The sequence below is a fragment of the Microcaecilia unicolor genome, chromosome 8, assembly GCF_901765095.1.
Source record: "Microcaecilia unicolor chromosome 8, aMicUni1.1, whole genome shotgun sequence".
NCBI lineage: Eukaryota > Metazoa > Chordata > Amphibia > Gymnophiona > Siphonopidae > Microcaecilia > Microcaecilia unicolor.
In genome coordinates this window covers 56,173,047-56,200,502 of record NC_044038.1, presented here as the reverse complement: position 1 = coordinate 56,200,502, position 27,456 = coordinate 56,173,047, and the positions used below count along the sequence as shown (strand labels likewise).

General features: G+C 43.1%; 1 protein-coding gene across 1 annotated transcript in view; it reads left to right on the top strand.

The window, feature by feature from the left end:
• The window catches only part of LOC115476518 (ankyrin repeat and fibronectin type-III domain-containing protein 1-like), a 1,054,756-nt gene that overhangs the window by 1,009,738 nt on the left and 17,562 nt on the right, over positions 1-27,456 (top strand). The window contains exons 22-23 of the mRNA XM_030212932.1: positions 11,742-11,955; positions 18,228-18,865. Of these exons, the coding sequence (XP_030068792.1) occupies positions 11,742-11,955; positions 18,228-18,865 (852 nt within the window). The remainder of the gene's footprint in view (positions 1-11,741; positions 11,956-18,227; positions 18,866-27,456) is intronic.

The window sequence follows — 27,456 nt, the reverse complement described above, 5'->3', positions numbered from 1 at the left end:
GAGGCAGGGGCAGAGAGGAAATGCCCAGACCCATCTGGTCCACCCATAGGCCCTTCCATAAATATACATCTAGCTGTGCTCTTGTTCCATATCAAAGACTCTTTCACCAAATAAAAATTCAAAATATAAAAGGGAAAACAAAAGTTTTTGATTCTGTAAAGGTAGGGTTACCATATGTCCGGATTTACCTGGACATGTCCTCTTTTTGAGGACCTGTCCGGGCAACTGGGCGGGTTTTTCCAATCTGCCCGTTTGTCCGGATTTCTGGACAAACGGGCAGGCTGGTGAGGACGGCCCGCCCACCAGCCTGCCCGTTTGTCCAGAAATCCGGACAAACGGGCAGATTCCTAGCCTCCCCTCCCCTTAGTTACTACTGCCCTGGTGGTCTAGTGACCTCTTCCGCCTTCGAGGCAGGAAAGAGCCCCCTCTTTCCTGCCCGGAGCGCTGCCTTGCAAGCATCCTTCCTGTTGGTGATCTTGGCGCTGATTCAAAATGGCCGCCGAGAGTTGACGTGACCTCGCGAGACTTCAACTCTTGGCAGCCATTTTGAATCAGCACCGAGATTATCAACAGGAGGGATGCATGCAGGGCAGCGCTCTGGGCAGGAAAGAAGGGGCTCTTTCCTGCCCCAAAGAGGTCACTAGACCACCAGGACAGTAGTAAGGTAAGGGAAGGGGGTAACAGGGTGTGTGACAGGGGGCAGAGCGAGGGCGTGAATGGGGGCAGGGTGGGGTGTGTGGTGGGGGCAGGGCATGTGTCCTCCTTTTTGGGGGACAAAATATGGTAACCCTATGTAAAAGTAACATAGACGTCTGTGAGTCTTTACAAAATAGGCTCCTAGACACAGCCCCATTAGTGCCTAAATGCCGACTCAAACGTTTACTGTACATCTGCTCTGAAGCAGATGTAAATGTGTGCATGTACTCTGTGGGTATAATTCTCTAGGGGCAGCCAAACGTTAGGGACTGGGATGATGGGTGCTAAGCATGGATCCTGCATCAGCAATTGCCCGCACAATTGCCATTATAGAATACTAGCATGAGTCCACAGTTACATGCCTAACTTAAGGCCTGACCACTTACACCTGCTTAAAGTCTGGTGTAAATGCTCGTGCCTAACTGCTAGTGATCTAGAACTCACATGTGTAAGTGATAGACACGCCCCTGATTCATCCCTGCCCCTCCCACATCCATACCCCTTTTGTGTGCACAATTTGTAGAATACCAACTAAGGGCAGTTTGCGCATGTAACTGCTAACTAGTGCCAATTAGCACCAATTAATAGCAAATATAGCAATAATTGGTTGTTAATGCCAGTTATTAAATTAAGCTAGGCACACAACTGACACTAGTCTATAAGTTTCATGTGCAACTTTGCATGCTATGCATACAATTATACACACAAGTCTATAGAATTAGAGGGTATGTGTGTTCTTGATTGGTCTATCTAGCCCTGTATCCTGCTTCCAGCAGTGGCCAATCCAGGTCACAAATACCTGACAGAATCCCAAATAGTAGCAAGATTCCATACTATCAATCCCAAGGCAAGCAGTGGCAGCCCCAAGTCTGTCTCAATAGCAGACTATGTACTTTTGCTCCAGGAACTTGTCGAAACCTTTTTTAAACCCAGATATGTTAACCGCTTTTATCACATCAATATTAAACATTCTAGATGTCGGCATGTGTACCTGCCCTGAAGCAGGCATAAGCGCCTGCTTGAAGGGGCAAGGGTAAAGTTTGAGTCCAACCCCTCCCCATCACCTCCTCAGGAATGAACCCCCACTCTCCTTCCTCAACATCAAACTCTCTATCTGATTCCACTGGCATCTGATCATTGACTCCCACACACACCCAGCATCTGATCTTCCACTTGAACCTCCACCTAGCATCTGATCTTCTGCTTGACCCACTGACATCAAGACTCCCACCTGAACCCCTGGGATCAAACCTCTTCCGATGCCTTCCCTGCCCTCCCCCCATAGACTCCCACTCCCCCCATTCCCTGGTACCCAGCTCTTACCAGGATCTCTGGTTGTCTGGTGAGAGCAGGAGTAATCCCCAGCCACCCCTGCTCATGCTTGCTCTAAGTTCAAAATTAACACCTGTGATTCTACTGGTAATCTTGTGGTACTACCACTAGCAGTTAGGCTGCCAAATATATTACCATGAATCTCATGGTACTACTGGTAGGGTTCAGGCTGCCCAATAAGGACATTCTGGCAGCCTGGCCCTAGTGTAATACCATGAGATTACCACTAGGGGCCATGAATACCATTTTGGTACCTGGAGTTGCCATGAACAGGAGCCACTGGGAATTGCTCCTCCTCCCTTTAGAATATTAGGGACCCCAGTAAGTGGCAGGGATGGGACCAGGCGATGTGGGGTTGCAGCAACTGATCTAGAAAAAGAGGATACAGTGTGCAAGGGTGAGAGGGAATGATTTTTAAAAAGCTTCTCCCTCACACATCTGGGGAAAAGCTTCATGCATTCAGGAACCCCCCCCCCCCCCCCCCCCCATGCAGCTCTGTAAAATGGCTGTTCCTGCTGCACATGCTGAGGCATCGACATACAGACTGCTCATCCTTACCCTTATTTTACAAGAGGCTCTGCATTTGGCAGACCCTTTGTAAACTATTGTGGGAATTTTCCACATCCCACCCTGGACGTCTTAATTCCCCTCTCCACATCCTATTTAAAATTGGCCTTTAACTATTTTTAAATCAAATGACTTTTCACATTTTAAGCTAGCGGAATGCTGTACCAACTCTTTTGTTATTATGCATTATCTTGTTCATCAGAATGTGTTTAAAATGATCAAGGCTAAACTGCTATTTTCAGTTAGGCTGTGAATGGAGATGTTAGTATGTGTTTCTGAACTGGAGCTGGGGCTGTTGATATATCCCTGTGTTGTTTTTCTTCTGTTGTTTGTTATGGCAGTTAGCTTTTTGGCGGCCCACTGGGAAGGCTGAGGCCATTGGTGACACGCTGAGGAGTCGTCTGGTCTGCCTAGTGCATATTCCTGTGGAGCCTGCTCCTTGTTTCTGAGTTTACTTTGATTACAAATGTCTTTATTGGGGAAGAATACATATTTATCTTGGATTCGTTTACATAATGTTATAAAATGTGGGTCTTTGGAAGATTCTAGTATGCTAAGTGCTCCAAACGGCAGTACTTAACATTCGCTTGTCTGTTTTCTTTTTTTTTTTTCCATTGTGCGTCTCTTCCCAAAAACTAAGAACCATTCTGTCTAGGAGCATAAATCATATTGTACCTAGCTCAGTACACTGAACCAGGATGTCAGTATGTATATTGTCTTTGGCTTAATCGGCTCATCTTTCCCTATAATAATGACAAGGGAGAATATGGCATGTTTCTAAAATTGCATTCCTTGAATATTTGTGAAGCATGCTTTCAAACTGATGTGACTAAAGGACAGCGATACACATCTTATACAGTCTTGTGGCTACTATTAAGCCTTGTTAGTAAACTGTTTACTTTGTTTTAGGTATACTTCATTCAATTAATCTTTTCCCAAGTTTTACAGGCTACATGAATCACCTGGATTAAATATGTGAATTGTCAGGGTGAAATTGTACGGTGTTACTTTGTCTAGTTATGTATTACTCCACCATGTAATTTCACCATACAGGTTATCTCATGTTACGATAGCCTTTTTGTAATATGCAATAAGGGATAAAGAGCACAGTTGTGTGATATTCAGTTCTGGTTGTATTTTAGCACAGGATCTGCAGGAATGCCTGCATGTTTGCCAGGGTGTGCTGCAGGAGCAGCCATTTTAGAAACTTACAACTAGATAAAATGAACAGCACAATCCTGGCAGCTTTCACATGGAAATTCCAATTTTACAACTAGAAGGTATAAGTGGCACTGTTTCCATGTATAGCTGCCTCATTTTGCAAACCTACATGTAACAGAATGAGCAGCAAGGGCCTTCAGAACTGGGATGGATAGCCAACGAGTCTTTATTTCAGGACCCTACATGTGAAAGTACTGCCAGTTAAGTAGTGAAACTGCAATTTTATATTTAAATATTCTTAAAAATTGCAAAGAAAGTTTGCAGAACATATTATATCTCAACAAATCGTTGCATCATTATTAACCTCTTGAATGAAACCCATCATATTTTATGAAACAGGACCCTTTCTCCTCCCCACCCCACCCCCTAGATAGTCTTACCCCGTTTACAATTTCAAGTTATTTAATAGCGCACTATGAACCTGCATTGTTAACGTCTCCAAAGTGGGTTCCCAGATTTTCAAAAAATTGTTCTTAGATATTGTTCCTGCAGTCTCTACAGACATTCGATCCATTCTTAACAACTTGTTGTACATTTGAATTCTCCACATCAGATCTGGAGGATGTTCGCTAATCCACTGCAACAGTATACACAGTTTTGCAACCAGACATGCTTTATGTTTTAACATTATATAGGCCCCCACACTGACAAGTATGACATCTCCCTTATCCAGTAGACACACCCAGGAATTTTTGTCCAGCCTTATCCCAAGAATACCACTCAAATGTTTCAACAGATAAGTTCAGAAATTGGCTGTCTGCAGTCATTCCCAAACTCGGGGCTAGATTTTCTATATATCACGCCTAAAGAATCTGCACTGAAAAAAAAATACTCCTAGGCATATTCTATAAAGTACGCCTAATTTCCATATGGTTTCTAGAATATGCCGAGCACCCTTCCACGCGACAACATTTATTTATTTATTTATATTTTACTCACACCTTTTTCAGTAGTAGCTCAAGGTGAGTTACATTCAGGTACTCTGGATATTTCTCTGTCCCAGGAGGGCTCACAATCTTAAGTTTGTACCTGAGGCAATGGAGGGTTAAGTGACTTGCCCAAGATCACAAGGAGCAGCAGCGGGATTTGATTGGCCACCTCTGGATTGCAAGACCTGTGCTCTAACCACTAGGCCACTCCTCCATTCCACTTAGTCTCAGGCAGTTACTCCAAGTAAATCTTGGTGTAAATGCCGATGCCATAACAACACGCATAGATTTTAGAAACGGCCATGACCTGCCCATTCCATGCCCGTGGCCATACCCCCTTTACAACTATGCAACTTAGAATTTACGCACATCATGTTACAGAATACGCCTAGACAGTTATGCATGTAAATTCTAATTAATGCTAATTAGTGTCAATTTCTTAATTGGTAATTATTGGCACTGATTGGCTTGTTAACTAATTAAGTTGTGCATGCAAATCCAGAATATGATCAGATTTGCTCGTGCTATATAGAATCCGGGACCGGGGGACAGTGTTTACAAGTACCTTCCTCAGGTCCACATTTATGACGTTCTCCTGAGATTACAGTTACAATCTTATGTATCAAGAGAGGGTGAAGTACATGCAGTGGAACGTTTTGAAGTGAATGCTTCATAATTGTGCACTTTCTACCCATGTCACTCTCCCTCCCTCAGGCCGTACTTATGCAATAGGACCTTTGCTAAAACAGCACAACTAATGGTAAAATGACCCTTCTTAACAGTAGCCCACGTTGATAACTTCCCCCCTTAGATGTGTATGTAATCTATATATAGAAATGCCACTATTTACACATGGAATTGCTTCTAAAATAAGGGCTTATAACCTCATTATGTTATTTCTGAAGGTAACCAGTTCTACACAAAAACTGCATTCTAAAAGACTTGTGGACGGTTCTTACGTTTTTTTTGTATAGACAGTGATTTTTTACCAGGGGATAACATTTGCCCGTGGAATCTATATTGATCACCCAAATTTGGGCGCAAAGCCCAGATGTGCATGTAAACTAATTAATCGGGTGCTAACAACCAAATATTGGCATTAATTAGAATTAATTGGTGCTAATTTTGATTTATGCATTCATCTGCCCTATACCCTATTCTATAAGGCTACACGCTCAAACCCCCAAATTCTATATATGGCGCCTTAAGTTGTGTGCACTAATTTGGCCACATTACACGCACAATTTAATTGATTAACAAGCCACTTGGCACCGATAATTGGTACTTCACCAATTAGCAGCACTAATTGTCTTTAATTAGAATTTACACGCAAAACTTTCTAGGCATACTCTATAATGTGGTGCACATAAATTCTAATGTGTATAGTCGAAAAAGGGGTGTGGAACGGGCGGGTTGTGGGCATTTCAAAAAACTGTGCACATTATTATACAATACACCCAATGTGCGTCTAACTTAAGAGCAGGAATTTAGGCCTGGTTTTAGTTGGCCTAAATGGGTGCGCCTAAATTTTAGTTGCAAGCATGGCGCATGAGCATATTCTATAGGCTACACCTAACGTAGTTTATAGAATCATAGTAACATAGTAACATAGTAGATGACGGCAGAAAAAGACCTGCATAGTCCATCCAGTCTGCCCAACAAGATAAACTCATATGTGCTATTTTTTGTGTATACCTTACCTTGATTTGTACTTGTCCTTTTCAGTGCACAGACAGTGTAAGTCTGCCCAGCACTATCCCTGCCTCCCAACCACTGGCTCTGGGACAGACCGTATAGGTCTGCCCAGCAATATCCTCGCCTCCCAACCACCAGCCCTGCCTCCCACCACCGGCTCTGCCACCTAATCTCAGCTAAGCTTCTGAGGATCCATTCCCTCGGAACAGGATTCCTTTATGTTTATCCCATGCATGTTTGAATTCCGTTACCGTTTTCCTCTCTTCCACCTCCCGTGGGAGAGCATTCCAAGCATCCACCACTCTCTCCGTGAAAAAATACTTTCTGACATTTTTCTTGAGTCTGCCCCCCTTCAATCTTGTATCGTGCCCTCTAGTTCTACCGCCTTCCCCTCCCCGGAAAAGGTTTGTTTGCGGATTAATACCATTCAGGTATTTGAACGTCTGGCGGGTTAGGGATATTCCAAATATTTCGATGCAGTGTTATAGAATTCGGGAATTGCATGCCCAGCTTGCATGCCAGGATTTACACCAGGTTTCAGTATGTGTAAGTCCTCATGCCCAAAGTTGGGCACGAGAATCCACTCTAAATATTGTTCTATAAAAAGCGCTCTGCCTAGAGTGCTCTTTATAGAATAGCACTTTGAACAGATTTTCCCAGTACCTTTTTTTGAGCACCATTTACTAAATCCAGCTCCAAGTTTCTGTCATGTACTGCAATGATATATAGTACCAAGAAAAAGTACGGATGACCAGAGATACCTTGAAGGCAAGACCTGGTTCTCAAGAAAGTGCTAGTCCATAAATCTCAAATATAAATTCATTGTATATCCAAAGAAAAAATATGTACAACAGAAGTGCTTGCATTGTCTGTCAAAATAATCAAATTAGGGACTCGACATGGCTCTGTGTGTACTGGTGGAATTGCTTACATCAGGAGTCATAATCTGTTGAATTTTTTTTTCCAAATTTTTTAATTAGTTTTTACAGTGAAAGATAACAGGTCCAAACAGTGTTGAACAAAGGAACAATAAACATTGTCAAATGTATTACATAGAGACAGGTAAGCATAAAGATAAGCAGTTGGGTCTAAAAAAAAAGTCAAAATGGTAGAGATGCAATGTACTCTTCAAACAGTGCCCAGGACTTTTTAAAGCTGGGAAGAGGATGGGATTTGAAGGCTGCATTTTCTTCATATCGTTTAATAGTGCAAAGGTGGTTCCACCATTCATGGAAATTTAGATGTGAAGAATTTTTCCAATGCTGGACAATCAGATGAACTGCAAGAGCCAACATGATATTAAAAAGTTTGTGAAGAACGTAGGATTATCACTTCTTAAGATATGATTGTGGGGGATGAGATTGAAAGAATTATAGTAATTCTTTAACATATTTGAATTCAATATTTGTTCACATGAAAACAGTCAAAAAGCATGTGGGCCAAGTCATCACCAGGTGTAGAACATGTCCAGCATAGAGATGGAAGTGCTGATCTTGTTGTTTTCGCTAATTTTAAAGGCATCCAGTAGGCTTTATAGATAATGAAAAAAGAGGATTGTGAGATGCCAGCAGATAAGGTTGGGTGTATAGTTTTAGACTAGAAGACTGGCCAGTCTATTTCTCTAGGTTGTTAATTGAAGGCAGATTCCCAGTGGTTTTGCAGGTTAGTACAAGGGTTTGTAAAGGAGTCATGTAAACATCTGTAGAGTTTTGAAGCTTTCTTGTTGCAAAGTTGGAAATTGTGACACAGTGATGAGTGATCAGAGGAATTGTCCTGTTTAAAATTCTGGGAAAAAGTGTTATGTACAGTTATTGATAATTCTAACCAGGATTTTACTTCAGAGATAGGTAAACCATGAGAGAGACATAAAGATACGGCAGTATCTAAATCATTGCATTTTGTGATTTGAGACACTGACCAGATACCTGTGTTTTGTCATAATGGCCAGTTCAGGATAGAGTATGGAAGTTTAATTAAGGAATTAAAAAGACTCAGTGGGGGAGGTGTTGTTGAGTTTAAGGTGAGTTTTTTTTAAAGGAGGTAATCATAGCTGTAGTTGCTTTGATTAGGCGTAATCCAGGGGACTATAGGAACTTAACTATTAAGGGTAATAAGTGTAGTGGGGTAGGAGAGACTAGACTGTTTTCAAAAGTAAGCCATCTTGGAAGGTTATATAGATTACCTTGGTGAAATCAAAATATTGCCTTTGACATTCTGAAAGCATGATGATATGTTTTGAAATCTGGAAAGTATATTCCCCCATTCGGTTTTTGCATTTTTAGTTTTTGAAGTTAAATTTTTGGTGGTTCTGCCATAAAAATTTAGATAATTTACTTTCTAATTTCTTATAAAGAGAAGGAGGGAAAGGGACCAAGCTTAGAATGAAATTAAACTTGTGAGTAAGAACCATTTTAATTGCTTCAAATCTGCCCCACCATGAGAGATAAAGTGGTGACCATTTATCTATCATTGAGGTGACTATAAAGAGGAAAGAATTGGAATTAAGTTCAAGGGGGCTGTCTACATCATTTTTGTACTAGATGCCTAGGTATCTGATACTTTTAGGTTCCCATTTGAAGGGGTAGGAAGATAGATGATGTTACTGAACCAGAGGAGATATTGGTAGTACGGCTGACTTATTTCAGTTTATTTGATAGCCAGAAAAAGAGGGAAATGAGTCTATGATCTTGAGAAGTGAGGGAAGTGAGTCAGTGGTGGTGTAAAGGAGAATATCATCAGCGTTTATGGAGAGTTTGAATTCTTCAATACCGATACATGCTCCTATAATGTTTGGGTTGTGTCTAACAGCCATAGCTAGGGGTTCCAGAGCAAGATTGAAAAGAGAAAGGGCTAGGTAAGATGGCATTAACATCTATGGAGGCAAGTGGATTGTCATATAGAAGACTGACCATAGTTAAAAATTTATCACTGAAACCAAATCATCTTCAGCAGTGGAATAGATATTGCCATTCTATCCTGTCGAATGCCTTCTTTGCAACTAGAGAAACAGTAATTAGAGAATTACTCAGTTGATGGGCATTCGACAGGATATTCCAGAATAACCTGGAATTATCATTTGGTAGGTGATGGGGAGTGAAGTCATTTTGGTGTCTATGAATGAGGATGGGGAGAACAATTTGAAGATGTAATGCAAGGATTTTAGCAAATATCTTGTTGTCAATATTTATGAGTGATATGGGCTGGTAGCGAAGTAGGCGAAGGACAATGGGCCTAGGATATTTCTGGGTGTAGTTGTCGATGAGGGAACACGGTGGGCGCATTCAATTTCCAGCGCTGAATTAAGTGAGAGATCAAGTATGGCAGGTGTAGAAATTTCTTTCTTTTCTGAACTGACATTTTATTTAGGTCAGGGAACAGCATAATCTTCAAGCCATTGTATTGTATTGGAGATTTAGCTTTTGCAGATTGAAGTATGGAGAGAACATGCTGGTAGCAAAGTACGCAAAGGATGGTGGGCCTAGAATATTTCTGGCTGGCAGTTGTCGATGAGGGAACGCGGTGGGCGTGTTCAATTTCCCGCGTTTAATTGAGAGATCAAGTATGGTGGGTAGTAGTTTTTTCAAGAATGCTATCATGTTGTTGCCTTCGGCACCTTCGCATATCCCAAGAATACCTACGTTGTTTTTTTCAGGATCTGGTTTGAAGATCCTTAATTTCTTGATGTAGAATATCAATTTCTTTGGCCTTGTGATGAAATGCTGTAATAGCCATGGAGTTGGCAGTGCATTTGTTACCCAGTGTTTCCACATAGTTAACGGTTTCTGCTATGCTCACTTTGATTTCCGTGATTTCTTCTCTCAGTTCGCTGAGTGAATTAAAATTGTCCTGTAGGAGACCCTTTATTGTAAGTATTTGATCTATAATTGAATGTAAGGTGATGTCAGTCTCATTTTGTGCTGTAGATTTGATTGGAGACTGCAGAGCATATTTTGTCATTTAGAGGCAGGAAGAGACTGCGAACTTTGACACAACAGCATCAAAGTAACCCCCTAGAGTTTTTTTTGCCATTTTCTCTGTAACTGCTTTAAATTTCAAAGAGAATTTTTGCTTACTTATTTAGTCATCATACTTACATATTACTATTAAGTAACCTTTAGTTATCTTAAACCATACTGATTTTACTGACATTTTAGTGTTACTACTTAGAGTTTTTTGCATATTAAAAATTTTCAAGCTAAAACACAGTAAAATAACATCATTCAAATGAAACAATTAACAAAGTTTCAGAATTTCACAGTCAGTATGACTGCTCAAAGTTTCACCCTCAGCTCTAACACAGGCCTTCAGTTGCTTTGGGAAGTTCGTAGCAGCCTTGTTGATTGATCCCTATGACAGGCTATCCCAGATCATATGCAGTGCTTCCTTGAGTTTGGCGATAGTTTGCAGCTTTGGGTGGAGCTTCTGATAGGCCTCCAACAGTACGCCTCAGGCAAAAGTCTACACCACTGTGATGTCATTAACAGGAAGCTGGTACCCCCAATTTTTTTCAGATAATGGTAGTTTTACAGTGCAAACATTGTTGAATGTGCAGAAATCGCCGAGTGGTCAAGCTAAAAATTCTGTAACTTTGCTGTGTTTAAAGATAATCTCATTCCACTCAACGCATAAACAACAAATAAAGCTGTAAAATTTCACATTGAAATTCCAAGCAGTTGCTGAGAAAACAGCAAAAAAACTCTAGGAGGCTACTTTTTTATTGCCTCACCCTGTACGTTACACGTTCAAGTAGCATGTGAGCCCTTACTGCTAGGTCAATGGGTGACGGTAAGGGCTCAGGCAATAATTAGCCGTGCCCTACTTTTAATATTAGCACACGGCCTTTTACTGCCCCATTAAAAAAGGCCTTTTTACCATGGTAAAAAATGGCCCAGCGCATGCCAATTTCACGCTCCCACACTAGCACAGGCCACGTTTTACCACAGCTTAGTAAAAGGGCCCCTGAGCAAGCTAGAATATTCAATCTCTGCAGTGCAATATTCTATATATTGCCTTTCAAAAACAATTTCAGATAGCACTTGTAACTGACAATTTCCTTAGTATTCATAGATTATTCTTCTGCACATCTATAAATTTCATACTGTTCATTTAGACCCAGGATAGAACATACCATTTTATTCCTTTTTTAGAAAAATGTTAACAGGTAATGCTAAATTCTAAGCTCCTTGCGTGATCTGTGATATTAATTATCTCTCTACGGATTGGGGTTTTACGAACTTTTGAATCTCTTGTCATAATTAAGAAGTAGTAAAACAAACCAAATGTTTTCCCCTTCTTTGCTAGCAAATGGAAGAGATCTGGCGGGAGATACGCTGGATGATGGATGCCCTGCAGTATGCCAGATACAAGCAGCCATCATGTGGCGTGCCTCTCATCTGCTTCCTTGATGACTCCAGTGAGACTCTGGTGAAAGAAAAACCACAGTCCACCTCATCCCACATGGACTACCTCCCATCTCCCACACCATCACCAGAAGCCAGCCGCAAGCACAACTCTGGTAAGGTGCTTTGACATTCTCTGGAGGTCTGTGGTAGCCACCTAAGTACAGCTGAACGTTCATACGTTTATTAATCTCTGCCATTCTTGAATCTGGAAAAACAGACAGTGTGGATGAGGTCAGGGTGTTAACAATGGGATAATATCCACTGCCTCACATTAGTGTGAGCTGGCTAAGAAAGCAAATAGAATGTTAGGAATTATTAGGAAAGGAATGGAAAACAAAAATGAGATTATAATGCCTTCATATCACTCCATGGTGCGACTGCACCTTGAATCATGTTGGCAATTCTGGTCACCGCATCTCAAAAAAGATATAGTGGAATTAGAAAACGTACAGAGAAGGGCGACAAAAATGAGGAAAGGCTAAAGCAGCTAAGGCTCTTCAGCTTGGAAAAGAGATGGCTGAGGGGAGATATGAAAGAGGTCTATAAAATACTAATTAGAGTGGAATGGGTAGGCCTAGGGGGCACACAATGAAGCTACTAAATAGTAAATTTATAACAAAGAAAATATTTCTTCACTCACTGTGTAATTAAACTTTGGAATTCATTGCCAGAAAATGTGGTAAAAGCAGTTAGCAGGGTTTTAAAAATGTTTGGATAATTTCCCCAAAAGAAAAGTCCATAAGTCATTATTAAGATAGATTTGGGAAAATCCACTGCTTATTTCTAGGATAAAGCAACATAAAATCTGTTTTACTGTTCTAGGATCTTGCCAGGTACTTGTGACCTGGATTGACCACTGTTAGAAACAGGATACTGGGCTTGATGGACCTTTGGTCTGTCCCAGTATGGCAACCTTTATGTTCTTATAGGCTGTTTTACATGTGTCAAGCAACTTCTAAAATTCTGCAGTCATATATGGGTGTGCCATAAAGATCATGTATGCACACCATTAGTGGGTAGTTCCTCCTGCCAAGTTTGGGCAGAGCAGAGGCAGAGCTGTGATGTGCACATATCCTATATAATAATTCTCACCACCAACGTTCTAATGTGGGACTGCCTATGTCCATGGCTCCTGGAGTTGTTGAGCTCGGCTCCGTAGCCAGGATGACGTCACTAACAGCTGATTTCCAGGCAGGGGGAGGAGTAGGGAAACACGCGGTTCTAATTGGCCTCTTATTTGGATTTACACGCAGCTCCAAAAAGGGGGGCACGGCCATGAGAGTATCTCGGGTGAATCAGGAGCTTTCCTACAATTTATGCACACTGTTAGAGAATTAGGGGAATCCGTGCCTAACTTAGGAATGTGGATTTGCACCAGGGTTGAGTTGGCGTAAGCAGCATTGTATAACCGACATCTAACTTTGAGCACCGTTTAAAAAATAGCGCTAAGTGCTTTTTTTGCGCTGAATTTTCAACACCATTTATAGAATTTAGTCCTATGTTCACAGAGGTGCACTCTTGGAAAGAGCACACCCTCTTTTCTCAACAGTGCTCTCATGCACACACTATTCACACATACTCAGTGCTTTGCACGTGCACAGTGGCTTGAATGGGCACATTATCAGGAAAAGAGCATGAACGCTTTTTGATAAAATGCACACTCTTTGCACATACCCCCAAATTCTGTGTATGGTGCCTTGAGTTGTGCATGCTAATTAGGCCGCATGGCCAAATTGCATACACAATGTAATTTATTAGCAAGCCAATCAGCACCAATAATTGATATTTATTAATCAATTAGTGACACTAATTGGCTTTAATTAGAATGAACGCACACAACCTTCTAGGTGTATTCTTTAACATGGTGCACAGAAATTCTAATGTGCAGTTGAAAAGGGGGCGTGGTCATGGGTGTGGGCATTTCCAAAATCTATGCAAACTATTCTAGAATACACCCAATCTGCGTCTAACTTAGGCGCAGGTATTTAGGTCTGGTTTTGGGTGGCCTAAATAGGTGCGCCTAAATTTTAGTCACAAGAACGGCACATGAGCGTATTCTATAAAGTACACCTAACTTTACGCATAGTTTATACAATCACTCTAGCTATGTGGTTCTTCCCTCAGCACCAATTTTTAAGGCGCCATATATAGTATTCCCCCCTACATAATGTGCACTTTTTCAAAAGACTGCACATTATTTGTGGCAAATGAAAAAATAGAAATGGTTCTGGGGTTTTTTCTGCTCATATTCATTAGATAATGATGTGCAGTGGTACGGAATATGTCATTTTGACATTTACCATGTTGTTGCTAATGACATCCCATCCCTACCACGGAGTGGGAGTGAGGTGGGGGGGGGGGGGGTCGTATGAGTCTCTTTCAGAAAGGCACAAAGACATTTATATTGCCTTGGCACCTTTTTTGGCCATTCTGCCCAGGTACCCTTGTATAAAATTACCCGATTTATGTTCAGTTGCCTGCATTTAATGTGAGTAGTTTTATAAAAGCTAATTTCTGTGGGTAAATTACTGTTGAAAATTACTCTCAAAGAGTTACACTTGCTGTTCTGTAGTTCTGACTGGTTATTTTCCTGGTAGTAACTTCGGGCTCCTTTTACTAAGCGGCAGTAAGCCCAACACAGGTTTACCACTTGCTATACAGGAAGTAACTCCAGGCTACCTCAGCAGCCTGGTGGTACTACCCACCCCTAGCACGCCGTAATTTCTGGCACTGCCCGGTTACCGCCGTGTTAACGCAGAAGCCCTTACCGCCACCTCAATGTGTGACAGTAAGGGCTCCTCCCCGAAATAGCCGTGCAGCAAGTGCTTTACTTGCCGCATGGCCATTTGCTGCAGGAAGATAAAACTTCCCTTTTACCAGCTGCGGTGAAAGGGGGCCTCGGCACGCATGTAAAGCATGTGCCAACGCCAGCCCTTTGTATCATCAGTCTATTTCCTATTGCTGGCGGCCAGGGTTAGGGTTGTTTTCCCTTAGCAATGTGTCAAGGCAGCAGACTTATTGGCTTCACCAGGTTGTTCAAATTCTTGCAATGGAATGTGTTACTTCCCAGACCAAAAGCAAGAATCTGTTTTTTATATGATATTTCATTGGCCTGTTTTGAACAAGCTAAAAGAGGTGTGCTAGTTTGATAAGCTGCCTCATCATCTTCCTTTAATCCTGTATGAATGGGATGTAATTTCTGGACAACCTGACAAATTATCCACGCTCCTGTGTGTCAACAGCTTTGCCTCTAGATTGCTGTCTGTATTATGTTGCTCCCTCATGCTCCTCCTGCATATTCTGGGCGTTGACATTTCTAACTCATGTTCTCATTAATTGAATAAAGATAATCTTTGAAAGAATATAAACTTACAGGCAATCATTTGTAGGGTAGATGGCCTGGTTGACAGCACATTTCTGGCAAGCAGCCTCCAGGACCATTTGTAGGAAGGAGAGTGGAGGATGAACAGTAGCATCATTAATTACTCAATTATATGTGGGCAAATGGAGAAGTATGGGAAGAAGGTCAGTGGTAGAGAGGATTTAGGCTTGTGTCCCAAAATTACAAAATCTTACTGTAGTGCTCTAAGAAAAAAAGTGTAAAACAGGACTTCACAGAATTGTCATGGGACCCCTACCCCCAATCATTCGGGGGTTCAGGATATGCACAATGAATATGCATGAGATCAATTTGCACGTGATAAATCTCGAGTGTATACAAATCGATCTCATGCATATTCATTGTGGATATAATGAAAATCCGATTGGCAGTAAGGTTATTTATTTACTTATTATTATTATTATTATTTATTATTATTATTATTATTATTATTTATTTGTTGCATTTGTATCCCACATTTCCCACCTATTTGCAGGCTCAATGTGGCTTACATAATTTTGTTATTACATTGTCATTCCAGGCTATCAGATACAGTTATTAGTAAGGTGTAGAGATTTAGTAAGGGAAGAAAGAAGGAAGTGATTAGGGGATAAGTATAGATGGTGGACTTTCATAATTGGGTGGGTTGGTGAAGTGGATTAGTGAGGCTATAGGTTCTCTTTGTAGGCCTTGTTGAAGAAATATGTCTTCAGAGATTTGCGAAAGTTAGTTATTTTGTCGATTGTTTTCAGGTCTGTAGGTAATGCATTCCATAACTATGTGCTCAAGTAAGAGAAGGTAGTGGCATGCATCAGCTTGTATTTTAGTCCTTTACAGCTGGGGAAGTGCAGATTGAGAAATTTGCGGGATGATCTTGTGGCGTTTCTGGGAGGTAGGTCCACGAGGTTTAGCATGTAGATTGGGGAGTCTGCGTGAATGATTTTGTGTACAATCGTGCAGATCTTGAATGCAATGCGTTCCTTAAGTGGGAGCCAATGAAGTTTCTCTCTTAGGGGTTTTGCACTTTCATATTTAGTTCTTCCAAATATGAGTCTTGCGGCAGTATTCTGGGCTGTTTGGAGTTTTTTGATAGTCTGTTCTTTGCAACCAGCATACAGTGCATTGCAGTAGTCCAGATGGCTTATTACCATTGACTGTACCAAGGTTTGGGAAGCCCAAGTGTAAAAGCTGGTTTGTGTTGAGTCCAGCATCCTTTCAGTGCTTGTCTTTTTCATGACAGTGAACCTGTTAGTAAGTATATGAAATGTGAAATAGATTTCTAAACAGTGTAGATGCTGACCAAAATCAGGTTTTTCAGTTTCAGCTGAAACTCGCCACTTGATGTCAGCTGAAACCAAAACCGAAACTGACCCAGCACAGCCCAGCCCCTCAACCCCAAACAGCATCCGCTCCCTCCCGTGATCAGACAGAGCCTCCCTTCCTACTTCCCCTGTGACTAGACAGAACCCCCTCTCCTGGACCCATTCGTGAGCCCCCCTGCACCCAAGCCTACCTTAAACGCTAGTGGTCTAGTGGTCCACCCCTGCTGTCTCCACCTTCAAAATGGCTGTGAATCACTCTTGCCTATGCCAGCTCCAATCTCTAAATGGCTGCTGTGACCTTCAGCCCCAGTTAGGCCACTAGACCTCCAGAGTTTAAGATAGGCTGAGAGGTTCACGGGTAGGTCTGGGGGGGGGGCTCTGTCTGATCACGAGGGGGGGGCAGGGAGGGAGGGAAAAATGGAGGGATGGACATGGTTCCTCTGGGGAGAGGGGGAGGGACACAATCCAAAGTTTTGGTTTCAGCCAAAAATGCACCAGCATTTTCAGCTGAAACCAAAATGAGGCCAAATATGGATTTTGAGTCAGTTTCATTGCCAAAACCAAAACTGAAATTCAGTTGGCCTCTAAAATTGTGTGACATTTTCAAGTGTGCAATAATCTGTTCCTTGTCCTGTCAAAGTGAAGCCTTGAATGAGGATGTGATCATAGGTACCATGTATACTCGACTTTAAGTTGATCTCATGGATGAGTCAAGGGCAGTTTTAAGACTAAAAATGGCCCTAATTGGTGTGACCCATGTATAAGCTGAAGCCATAAACAAAGGAAAGAATGATACACATACACATCCTTCTTTTCTGCTTCACTCACACACAGATCAAACATTCCCTCTTTCTAGCCCCCTATCCTCCCCCCTCACACACAGGCCCAGCATGCCCTCTCTGCTGACCCCCCCCCCCCCCACCCCCACACATAGACTGTCATTGCAAATTATTTTGAAAAATAAAAGTCTGTTTGATAAAGACATTTAGCATGGGATTATAGTGATTAATTCTAGAGTGGGAAATAAAGTTTATGGTAAAGGTCAGCTTACTTTGTGTATTAAGCAATTAAAAGAACATTTCAGGACTTCAAGAGATGCCTATTCCCATTAATATACAGTGGTTTAATAATTTTTTGGCATTTATATGTTTGCTTATTTAACTGTGACCCAGCATGTCCTCTCTGCTGCTCCCCCACCCCTCGCACTACTTTCGGCAGCACCAGCAGCATTGCAATTCCCTCCTCCCCCCCCCCCCCAGGCTGGCTGTGTACCTTCAATTTTCAAATGTCTTCTTTACAGCACACTGTAGAGTTACGCCGCTTGATATCTGCTCCAGAGTGCCCCTCTTGACTGGTCCTGCCCCCCTCTGACACAACTTCCTGTTTCAGCAGGGCGGGACAAGTCAGACCTCAAGCGTGTATCTCTTCAGTGCTGGTGCTGTAAGGAAGACATTTGCAAATTGAAGGTACATGGCTGGGGGGGGGGGGGGGGGATTACCACTATTTATTTTTTTAGCTTCTACTGGTGTTATCCGTAGATAGGAAGACCCCAGATTTTTCTGTGGATTTTGGGCCTAAATTTCATGACTTATAGTTGAGTTTATATGGTATTTTATATATTTTGAATATGTGTATGTCACAATGCAATGACTGCCCAGTGACTTTGGCACTTCTTGTCTTTCAGATTCACATGGACTGTCAGATGAGGAGGGTTCTTCTGAAGTTTTCCTAGCCACCGACAGTGACTATGACTCTAGCAGAGCTCAGAGCCCTAAGGAACTTGACCTGGTTTACTTCTCAGGTCAGGAGTGTGGCAGGAGAAGCATCCGTAGCTTGCGCGATGTCACTCCAGATGTCTTACAGACTCATGAACCCAAGAGATTGCCCCAAGAGGATCAGCGACAGTCAGAGTTATACGACAGTGACTTTGTGCTTCCCAGTCGGCAAATCGAATTGCTGCGAATCACAGAGAAACGGCAGGCGTACTGTGTCCGTACCAGCAGCCTGGACTTCCCTAAAAAGTCTTTTCTTGTCTCCCGAAAGTCTTGCCCTGGCTCCGTTGATAGTTCCCCAACAGACACGAAGATGACTACTCACCGTAGTTCTGTTGGACTCAGGACCAGTTCTTCTTTTAGCGCGGACCATACCCAACCTGATGACAGCCCTGAGTCAGTTTTTCGAGCGCACTCTGTAGAGTGGACTCAGGCTTTCCAAGAGCCAATGGAAACAGGACACTCAAACCAGGGAAAAAAGCTTGGTGCTGTCACGCTACGGGTTTTTCCTCAGTATGAAACAGGAATCTCTAAAGAGACAAGTGTTAAGGTTTGTTACCTCAGTCCTGTAAAAAATTTAAAATCAAGTCTTAATGATGGAAATGTATGTGACATAACGTGTTTATCAGAATTCAGATTAAGTTTGGGTTAAAAGAGAAATTAGTGGGCAGACATTCAAAGCTATTTAAGTGAGCAGGGGAAGCTCCTACCTACTTAAATTGCCCAACCGCCAGTATTCAGGAGCCTTTAACTGGACAGGGTTGCTGAATATTGGCTCTAACTGGCCACTCATAAGCTCCAGTGGCCAGCCCAACTTTAAAAATATGCTGACTGCTGCCAGCTGAATATTGACGCATAGGTTTTTAGGTCTAATCAAAACTCTAGGGGTCACTTGTCCATATATATATTTTTTAAGTTCACAATGTCAAAGAATTTTAATAATAATAACAACATGTGGCTCCTCTCAGGGCTTAAATAAGAGCTTAGCATAGAGGTACAATGCAGGAGTTGTATGGAGTACCTAGAGGTGTGCAACCAATTCCAGAGTGACCACAAACCAGGCACATTTCATCCTGGTTCCTATTTGCAGATTTGGCTCCCTTTTTCAAAGCTGCGGTAAGCCCTAACACGTGCCTTTTGCAGGAGCACACTGAGGCATCCCTCAGTAATTTTATTTATTTATTTATTACATTTGTACCCCGCGCTTTCCCGCTCAACACGACTTACCCACTAACAAGAGAATACAATCTGTAGTATCAGAATCAACAAAGGAGGTAAATGATGGGACAAATGAAGAAGGAGTAAATGGGATAGAAGAGGTGTGAGAGAAAGGATAGGGATAGATAAAGAGGTGGGATGATAAAGGAGAAGTTGGGACAAGCATGGAGGGTAAGAAGGTTGGTAGGAGATGTTTTTTGCCATCTGTGCCCATGCTTCCCATGCGCTAAAAAATACTTTTTATTTCTTAGTGCTGGGGACTTGTTTGGGGGTGGAGAGTAGGCATTCCCAGTGCTAATTGGTTAGTGCAGCTACATCACCGCACACTAACTGATTAACGCTGGAGCCTTTATCGCCTAGAAAATAGGTGTGGGTAAGGGCTTCCGTGCTAATCGCCATGCGCTAATTAGGAAAGTAGTGCATGGCCATCAATTGAGGAAATGGAAAATGTGGCCATTTTACAGCTGACCTAAAAGTGGCCTCAGCGTTTGGGGAAACCCATGCGCTTGTTGTAGCGCAGGCCACTTCTTAGCACAGTTTAGTACAAGGGCCCCGAGATGTTTTCATCAATATTGCTGGATTAGTGGTTTAATCAGGTATCGATATTGAATGTGGCTATACTGCAGTCAAAATTATAAAACCACTCTTTGGAGATCGCATCAAATAGAACTGCCCGTGTGTAGTTGGCATTTTGGCAAATTGCCCAGTGCCCTGTTTGTGATGTCAATATTTGAGCATGAAAAAATGTAACCTGCACAGAGTGACAAGTGCAGCTCTGGCCGCCTTGTAAGGCAGACTGGATGGATTGTGCAGGTCTGTATTTGTCATCATCTATTATGTTATCATGAACCGGGCAAAGTCGCACTGTGTATATGCATATTTTAAAGTATTTGTGTACACACGAATAATGTACATATTTCTACCTTTGGAGCAGGAGTGCAAACGGCAAATCACGTTATGGTCTCAAAATCACGGGAGCATCAGGTCTTACAGCAATGGGCCCGTGCTTCTGAGCCTGATCTGAAAGAGGCTGTGGTGCTCCTGTTAACCCCTTCATCATGCCCCCCCTAGATGAAGGCTACCGACCAAAGCCTTTCCCTGGATCAAGACCCCCTTGAAACTGCCCCCAGATCAAGACCCCCCAAAGGCCTCTCCTAAACAAAATCCCCCACAGATCCACAATGAAAGCCACTCCTCTGAAAATCTCCGTAGCTTGACTCCCCCCAAAGACCCCACCCCTGATGAAGGCCATCCCCAAAGACCCCCCACTCAAGGTCAACCTCTTCAATCAAGACTTTTCCTGAAGACCCCTCTTTTCACCAAGAGCTTCATAGCTCTTTACATGGTGGTCCATTGAGTGCTAGGCAGGAATGATCCCCCTTCACTCCTATCTGCTCAGAGCCACTTCTAAAATGGTTCCCTTGGCATTACTCTCACACTACTACCACTAGGAGTCATATTTTCATATAGTAGTGCCATTTTGGAAGTGAAGGGAGATTGCTCCTGTTGAACATCCACTTGACTACCAGGTAAAAGACCATAAGGCCCGCGCTGATTGGAGGAGAGTCTTCATGGGTGGCTTTGATCAGGGGGATCTTTTGTGGATGGCCTTTATCAGGGAATCTTGATCTGTGGGGGGGGGGACTTTGAGGGGTGGCCTTCATTGGCGGAGCATGATGGGAGATTAACAGGAGCATTGCAGCCCCTTTAATACTGGGCCTCAGAGCATCAGATCATGACTTTCACGTGATCTGGGAGAGAGGCTGTGGCAGGGTTTGTGATCCAGGAGGGAGGGGGAGTCTTGATGGAAGGGACTTTAGGGGGTGGCATTTATTGGGGGGTGCGGCATGATACAGGGGATTAATTTAAGCACTGTGGTCCCTTTAACATCAAGCCTGGGAGCATCCGGCCATCTGGACTACCTCTGTTTTGCGTTGCTACTTATTTTTTACTACACAATTCAGCAAACAGTGGTAATGAGACACTGTAGGTTGCTGACTCCAATGATAAACCACGTTGTGGTAAAAACTTGCCTTTTTATTGAAAATTGATAACTTTCCTCCTTAAAGCCTCTTTTGGAGATTCAATGCCAGTTTCTTTCCTGTGACCATAGGTGCCTGCATTTTTAAAAGACAGAACAGGAGGTAACAGCTCTGTGCCCATCTCTGAATAAAACGAGAGTGCCAGCCCACATCTGTGCATGAACCAGAATGTTATCCTGTGCATATATATGAGCCCTACAAAAATTTTATATGCAACAAATTTTTTCAAGGCTGATGTTTATGGACAGAACAAAATTCCAGGTGCAAATGGGGTGCACACAGTGAAGCTGCCCTCACCACAGAACCTTTGAACTCATATGTCTGACAGGCTTTTCCTGCTTAGCACAAAAGTTCTACACGCTTTGGGTTTACATCTCATTAGCTTACAGCATCGCCACAGATTATTTGCTCACTAATTTCGTGGTAGAAGCCATGCTCTATGCCGTGGTTTCTCCTTTAGCCCCCCCCCCCCCCCCCCCGTTAATAATTTAGCCCTAAGAGGGTAATCATGTATCAGGGCAACTAGGCTGTGAGGCACATAAATGACTGTATTGTGCCTGTTTTAGAAAGGCAGGCAATCAAAAAATATCCAAGCAAAATAGAGGAAATTGCAAAAAGTCCAATACCAAAAAAGCCTCTAAATTGATAGTTGAATAGACTAATATATTGGAGCAGGTACTGGTCACAGGTGGTTATATACAGCTTCTATAATATAATCATCAGTTCATAGTCAGTGCAGAGAGGATTTAAAAACTGTGGGGGGTTTTTTTTTCACTTTCTTCAAAACATATTTATTTTCATTTACCGATAGTGCATCAAAAAATATCCTGCACTGTGCACTCTTCAGATAAATATGCTTATCTCAAAATGAGCGTAATATAGCATTTATCTTAAAATGGACTTGATGAAATACATAGTAACATAGTAAGTGATGGCAGATAAAGACCTGTACGGTCCATCCAGTCTGCCCAACAAGATACTTCATATGTATACCCAAGTTTGATTTGACCCTGCCTTTCTCAGGGCACAGACCATAAAAGTCTGTGCCAGAACTTTTCCTGTACTAAAAGTTCTGAAGCTAACAGTCCCTTAAAATTTACACTCCAGCCCATCCCTATCTATTCAGTCACGATCAAAATAAATCTCAACTTGCTAACTTGATTGTATTTCAAACAACAGCTCTCCTTCAGAGCAGTGGCGTAGCCAGACTGCTGATTTTGGGTGGGCCTGAACCCAAAGTGGGTGGGCACAAATTTTTCTCTCTACCCCCCTCCCCCAGCAAAATTTAGTCACATTTTCAGTGAGCTTTCAGAGGCCAAAACCTCCTGCCTCAGGTCAGTATAATGCTGTTATGGTATCCTCTCCTGACCTAAGGAAGGAAGTATTAGTCTCTGAAACTTTATTAACACAGGTACCATATTACTTTATCCTAAATTAAAAATAAAATTATTTTCTTTACCTTTGTTGTATGGCCATTTACTTTTTCTCATTGTGTTGCTCCCAGTCTCTAGATTCTGCTTTCCTTCGTTTTCGCTTAACTCTTCTGCCACGGTTTCCTGGCCATTTCTCATTTTTCTCTCCTTTTTCTTAGCTTTCTTCAATATTTTTCTGCCTCTCTCTCTCTCTCTGTCCTGATTTAATTCATTCTTACTATTCATTCTTTAATTTCCTTCATCTACTTATGGCTTTTCATCTTTTTATCACCCTTGTTCTCCCCATGGCCCTTCCTCTTATTCTCCAATCTTTCATTACTCCCCCTTTCCATGCAGCAGCTCTCCTCTTTCTCTCCCCATCCTTCCAATAGTCTCCCCTCTTTCTTTCTGCATCCTTCCATCTATTGTCACCTCTTTCTCCCTACCCTTCCATCCAGCGTCTTCCCTCTTTCTCTCCCCATCCTTCCACCCATCTACCCTCTCTCCTGATCCTTCCATCTAATGTCTCTCTCTCCCTCCTTCTAACCAGTGTCTCTCTATCTCTCTACCCTTTTCTGTTCAGTGTCCCTTCTCTCTCCACATCCTTCCAGTCTCTCTGCATCCTTTCATCCATCTCCCCATTCTTCCATCTGTTTTCCCTCTTTCTCTGCCATTATTCCAACTGTTTTCCCTCTTTCTCTCCCCATCCTTCCATCCGTTTCCCTCTTTCTCCCCATCCTTCCATCTGTTTTCCCTCTCTCTGCCATCCTTCCGTTTTCCCTCTCTCTGCCATCCTTCCATCTTTTTTCCCTCTCTCTCCCCATCCTTCCATCCGTTTTCCCTCTCTCTCCCCATCCTTCCATCTGTTTTCCCTCTTTCTCTGCCATCATTCCATCTGTTTTCCCTCTCTCTCTGCCATCATTCCATCTGTTTTCCCTCTTTCTCTCCCCATCCTTCCATCCGTTTCCCTCTTTCTCCCCATCCTTCCATCTGTTTTCCCTCTCTCTGCCATCCTTCCATCCGTTTTCCCTCTTTCTCCCCATCCTTCCATCCGTTTTCCCTCTTTCTCTGCCATCATTCCATCTGTTTTCCCTCTTTCTCTCCCCATCCTTCCATCCGTTTTCCCTCTCTCTCCCCATCCTTCCATCCGTTTTCCCTCTCTCTCCCCATCCTTCCATCTGTTTTCCCCTCTCCTGATTCAGGCCCGCCAGCCCCAGCTCCCATTGCCGGCCACTGCTGCTTTTCCAGTTGAGCAGCAGGGCCGGCGCTACAAAAAGAAGAAGCGCTCAGCTGATTGAGCTGAGCGCCAATGCTAACGAGAAAAGTGTTTTTAAAAAAAAGCGCGGCACCCCTGGAGCGAACAGGGCAGTGATGTAGGGAGACGGGAGGAGCCTGCAGAGCCAGCAGCCAATGCCTCAAGGCTGCCTGCGGACCTGGTGCCGCGCTTTTTTTTTTTTTACATTTTTTCTCTTTAGCGTTGGCGCTCAGCTCAATCAGCTGAGCGCTTCTTCTTTTTGTAGCGCCGGCCCTGCTGCTCAACTGGAAAAGCAACAGTGGCCGGCAATGGGAGCTGGGGCTGGCGTGGGCCTGCAAGAAAAGTGGGCGGGCGTGTGTGTGCGATTGGGTGGGCGGGCCAGAGGTGAAATTGGGTGGGCCTGGACCCACCCAGGCCCACCCGTAGCTACGCCCCTGCTTCAGAGTATATATTTTACTCTATTTGGTTCAACGTAAGAATCATAATTTTCAATATCAGTTCACAGTTGGTCCAAACAGCCATGATTGCCTTACTCAGCTGTCCAAACATACCAGTATGGCACCTGGGAATATATAAGTACATAAGTACATAAGTAGTGCCATACTGGGAAAGACCAAAGGTCCATCTAGCCCAGCATCCTGTCACCGACAGTGGCCAATCCAGGTCAAGGGCACCTGGCACGCTCCCCAAACGTAAAAACATTCCAGACAAGTTATACCTAAAAATGCGGAATTTTTCCAAGTCCATTTAATAGCGGTCTATGGACTTGTCCTTTAGGAATCTATCTAACCCCTTTTTAAACTCCACATTCACATCCAGTCAAAGTGGTCCATCTCAAGTTCAGCTCTAACCAACCACAAAGTAAGATCGCAATCAAATGATTCAACAGTCCAATTTGCATACTGTATAGGTTGTCTGTAAGGAAATTCAGAATCATTGGACAGAGAAGTGGTACTTCTATAAAAATTTCCCCTGGATTCTTTAAATGGCACTCAAACTTTTATGCACAAATTAATTGAGTAATGAGCATCTTGCTACATATAAAGATGTATATGCAAGTTTTTAGCATACAGTGGGGGAAATAAGTATTTGATCCCTTGCTGATTTTGTAAGTTTGCCCACTGACAAAGACATGAGCAGCCCATAATTGAAGGGTAGGTTATTGGTAACAGTGAGAGATAGCACATCACAAATTAAATCCGGAAAATCACATTGTGGAAAGTATATGAATTTATTTGCATTCTGCAGAGGGAAATAAGTATTTAATCCCTCTGGCAAACAAGACCTAATACTTGGTGGCAAAACCCTTGTTGGCAAGCACAGCGGTCAGACGTCTTCTGTAGTTGATGATGAGGTTTGCACACGTCAGGAGGAATTTTGGTCCACTCCTCTTTGCAGATCATCTCTAAATCATTAAGAGTTCTGGGCTGTCGCTTGGCAACTCGCAGCTTCAGCTCCCTCCATAAGTTTTCAATGGGATTAAGGTCTGGTGACTGGCTAGGCCACTCCATGACCCTAATGTGCTTCTTCCTGAGCCACTCCTTTGTTGCCTTGGCTGTATGTTTTGGGTCATTGTCGTGCTGGAAGACCCAGCCACGACCCATTTTTAAGGCCCTGGCGGAGGGAAGGAGGTTGTCACTCAGAATTGTACGGTACATGGCCCCATCCATTCTCCCATTGATGCGGTGAAGTAGTCCTGTGCCCTTAGCAGAGAAACACCCCCAAAACATAACATTTCCACCTCCATGCTTGACAGTGGGGACGGTGTTCTTTGGGTCATAGGCAGCATTTCTCTTCCTCCAAACACGGCGAGTTGAGTTCATGCCAAAGAGCTCAATTTTTGTCTCATCTGACCACAGCACCTTCTCCCAATCACTCTCGGCATCATCCAGGTGTTCACTGGCAAACTTCAGACGGGCCGTCACATGTGCCTTCCGGAGCAGGGGGACCTTGCGGGCACTGCAGGATTGCAATCCGTTATGTCGTAATGTGTTACCAATGGTTTTCGTGGTGACAGTGGTCCCAGCTGCCTTGAGATCATTGACAAGTTCCCCCCTTGTAGTTGTAGGCTGATTTCTAACCTTCCTCATGATCAAGGATACCCCACGAGGTGAGATTTTGCGTGGAGCCCCAGATCTTTGTCGATTGACAGTCATTTTGTACTTCTTCCATTTTCTTACTATGGCACCAACAGTTGTCTCCTTCTCGCCCAGCGTCTTACTGATGGTTTTGTAGCCCATTCCAGCCTTGTGCAGGTGTATGATCTTGTCCCTGACATCCTTAGACAGCTCCTTGCTCTTGGCCATTTTGTAGAGGTTAGAGTCTGACTGATTCACTGAGTCTGTGGACAGGTGTCTTTCATACAGGTGACCATTGCCGACAGCTGTCTGTCATGCAGGTAACGAGTTGATTTGGAGCATCTACCTGGTCTGTAGGGGCCAGATCTCTTACTGGTTGGTGGGGGATCAAATACTTATTTCCCTCTGCAGAATGCAAATAAATTCATATACTTTCCACAATGTGATTTTCCGGATTTAATTTGTGATGTGCTATCTCTCACTGTTACCAATAACCTACCCTTCAATTATGGGCTGCTCATGTCTTTGTCAGTGGGCAAACTTACAAAATCAGCAAGGGATCAAATACTTATTTCCCCCACTGTATATCTGAAGGGGGAGTAGCCATGGGAGGGGCATGGGCAGGTCAGGGGTGTTCACTAAAGAAGTGTGCAGTATTATAGAATTCAGGGGATCAGCGCTTAATTTATGCACAAGGTTTCAGTTAATGTAAATCCTCACACCCAAAGTTCGGTGCACATCCTAATGTTGCGTGCTATTTAATAAATGGCACCCAACTAGGGTTACCATATGTCCGTTGGCCCGCCTGCCAGCCTGCACGTTTGTCCAGAAATCCGGACAAACGGGCAGATTGCTAGCCTCCCCTCCCCTTACTTACTACTGCCCTGGTGGTCTAGTGATCTCTTCTGCCTTCGGGGCAGGAAAGAGCCCCCTCTTTCCTGCCCGGAGCAATGCCCTGCATGCATCCTTCCTGTTCCTGATCTCGGTGCCGATTCAAAATGGCTGCCGAGAGTTGAAGTGACCTCGCGAGACTTCAACTCTCGGTGGCCATTTTGAATTGGCACCAAGATCAGGAACAGGAAGGATGCATGCAGGGCAGCGCTCCAGGCAGGAAAGAAGGGGCACTTTCCTGCCCC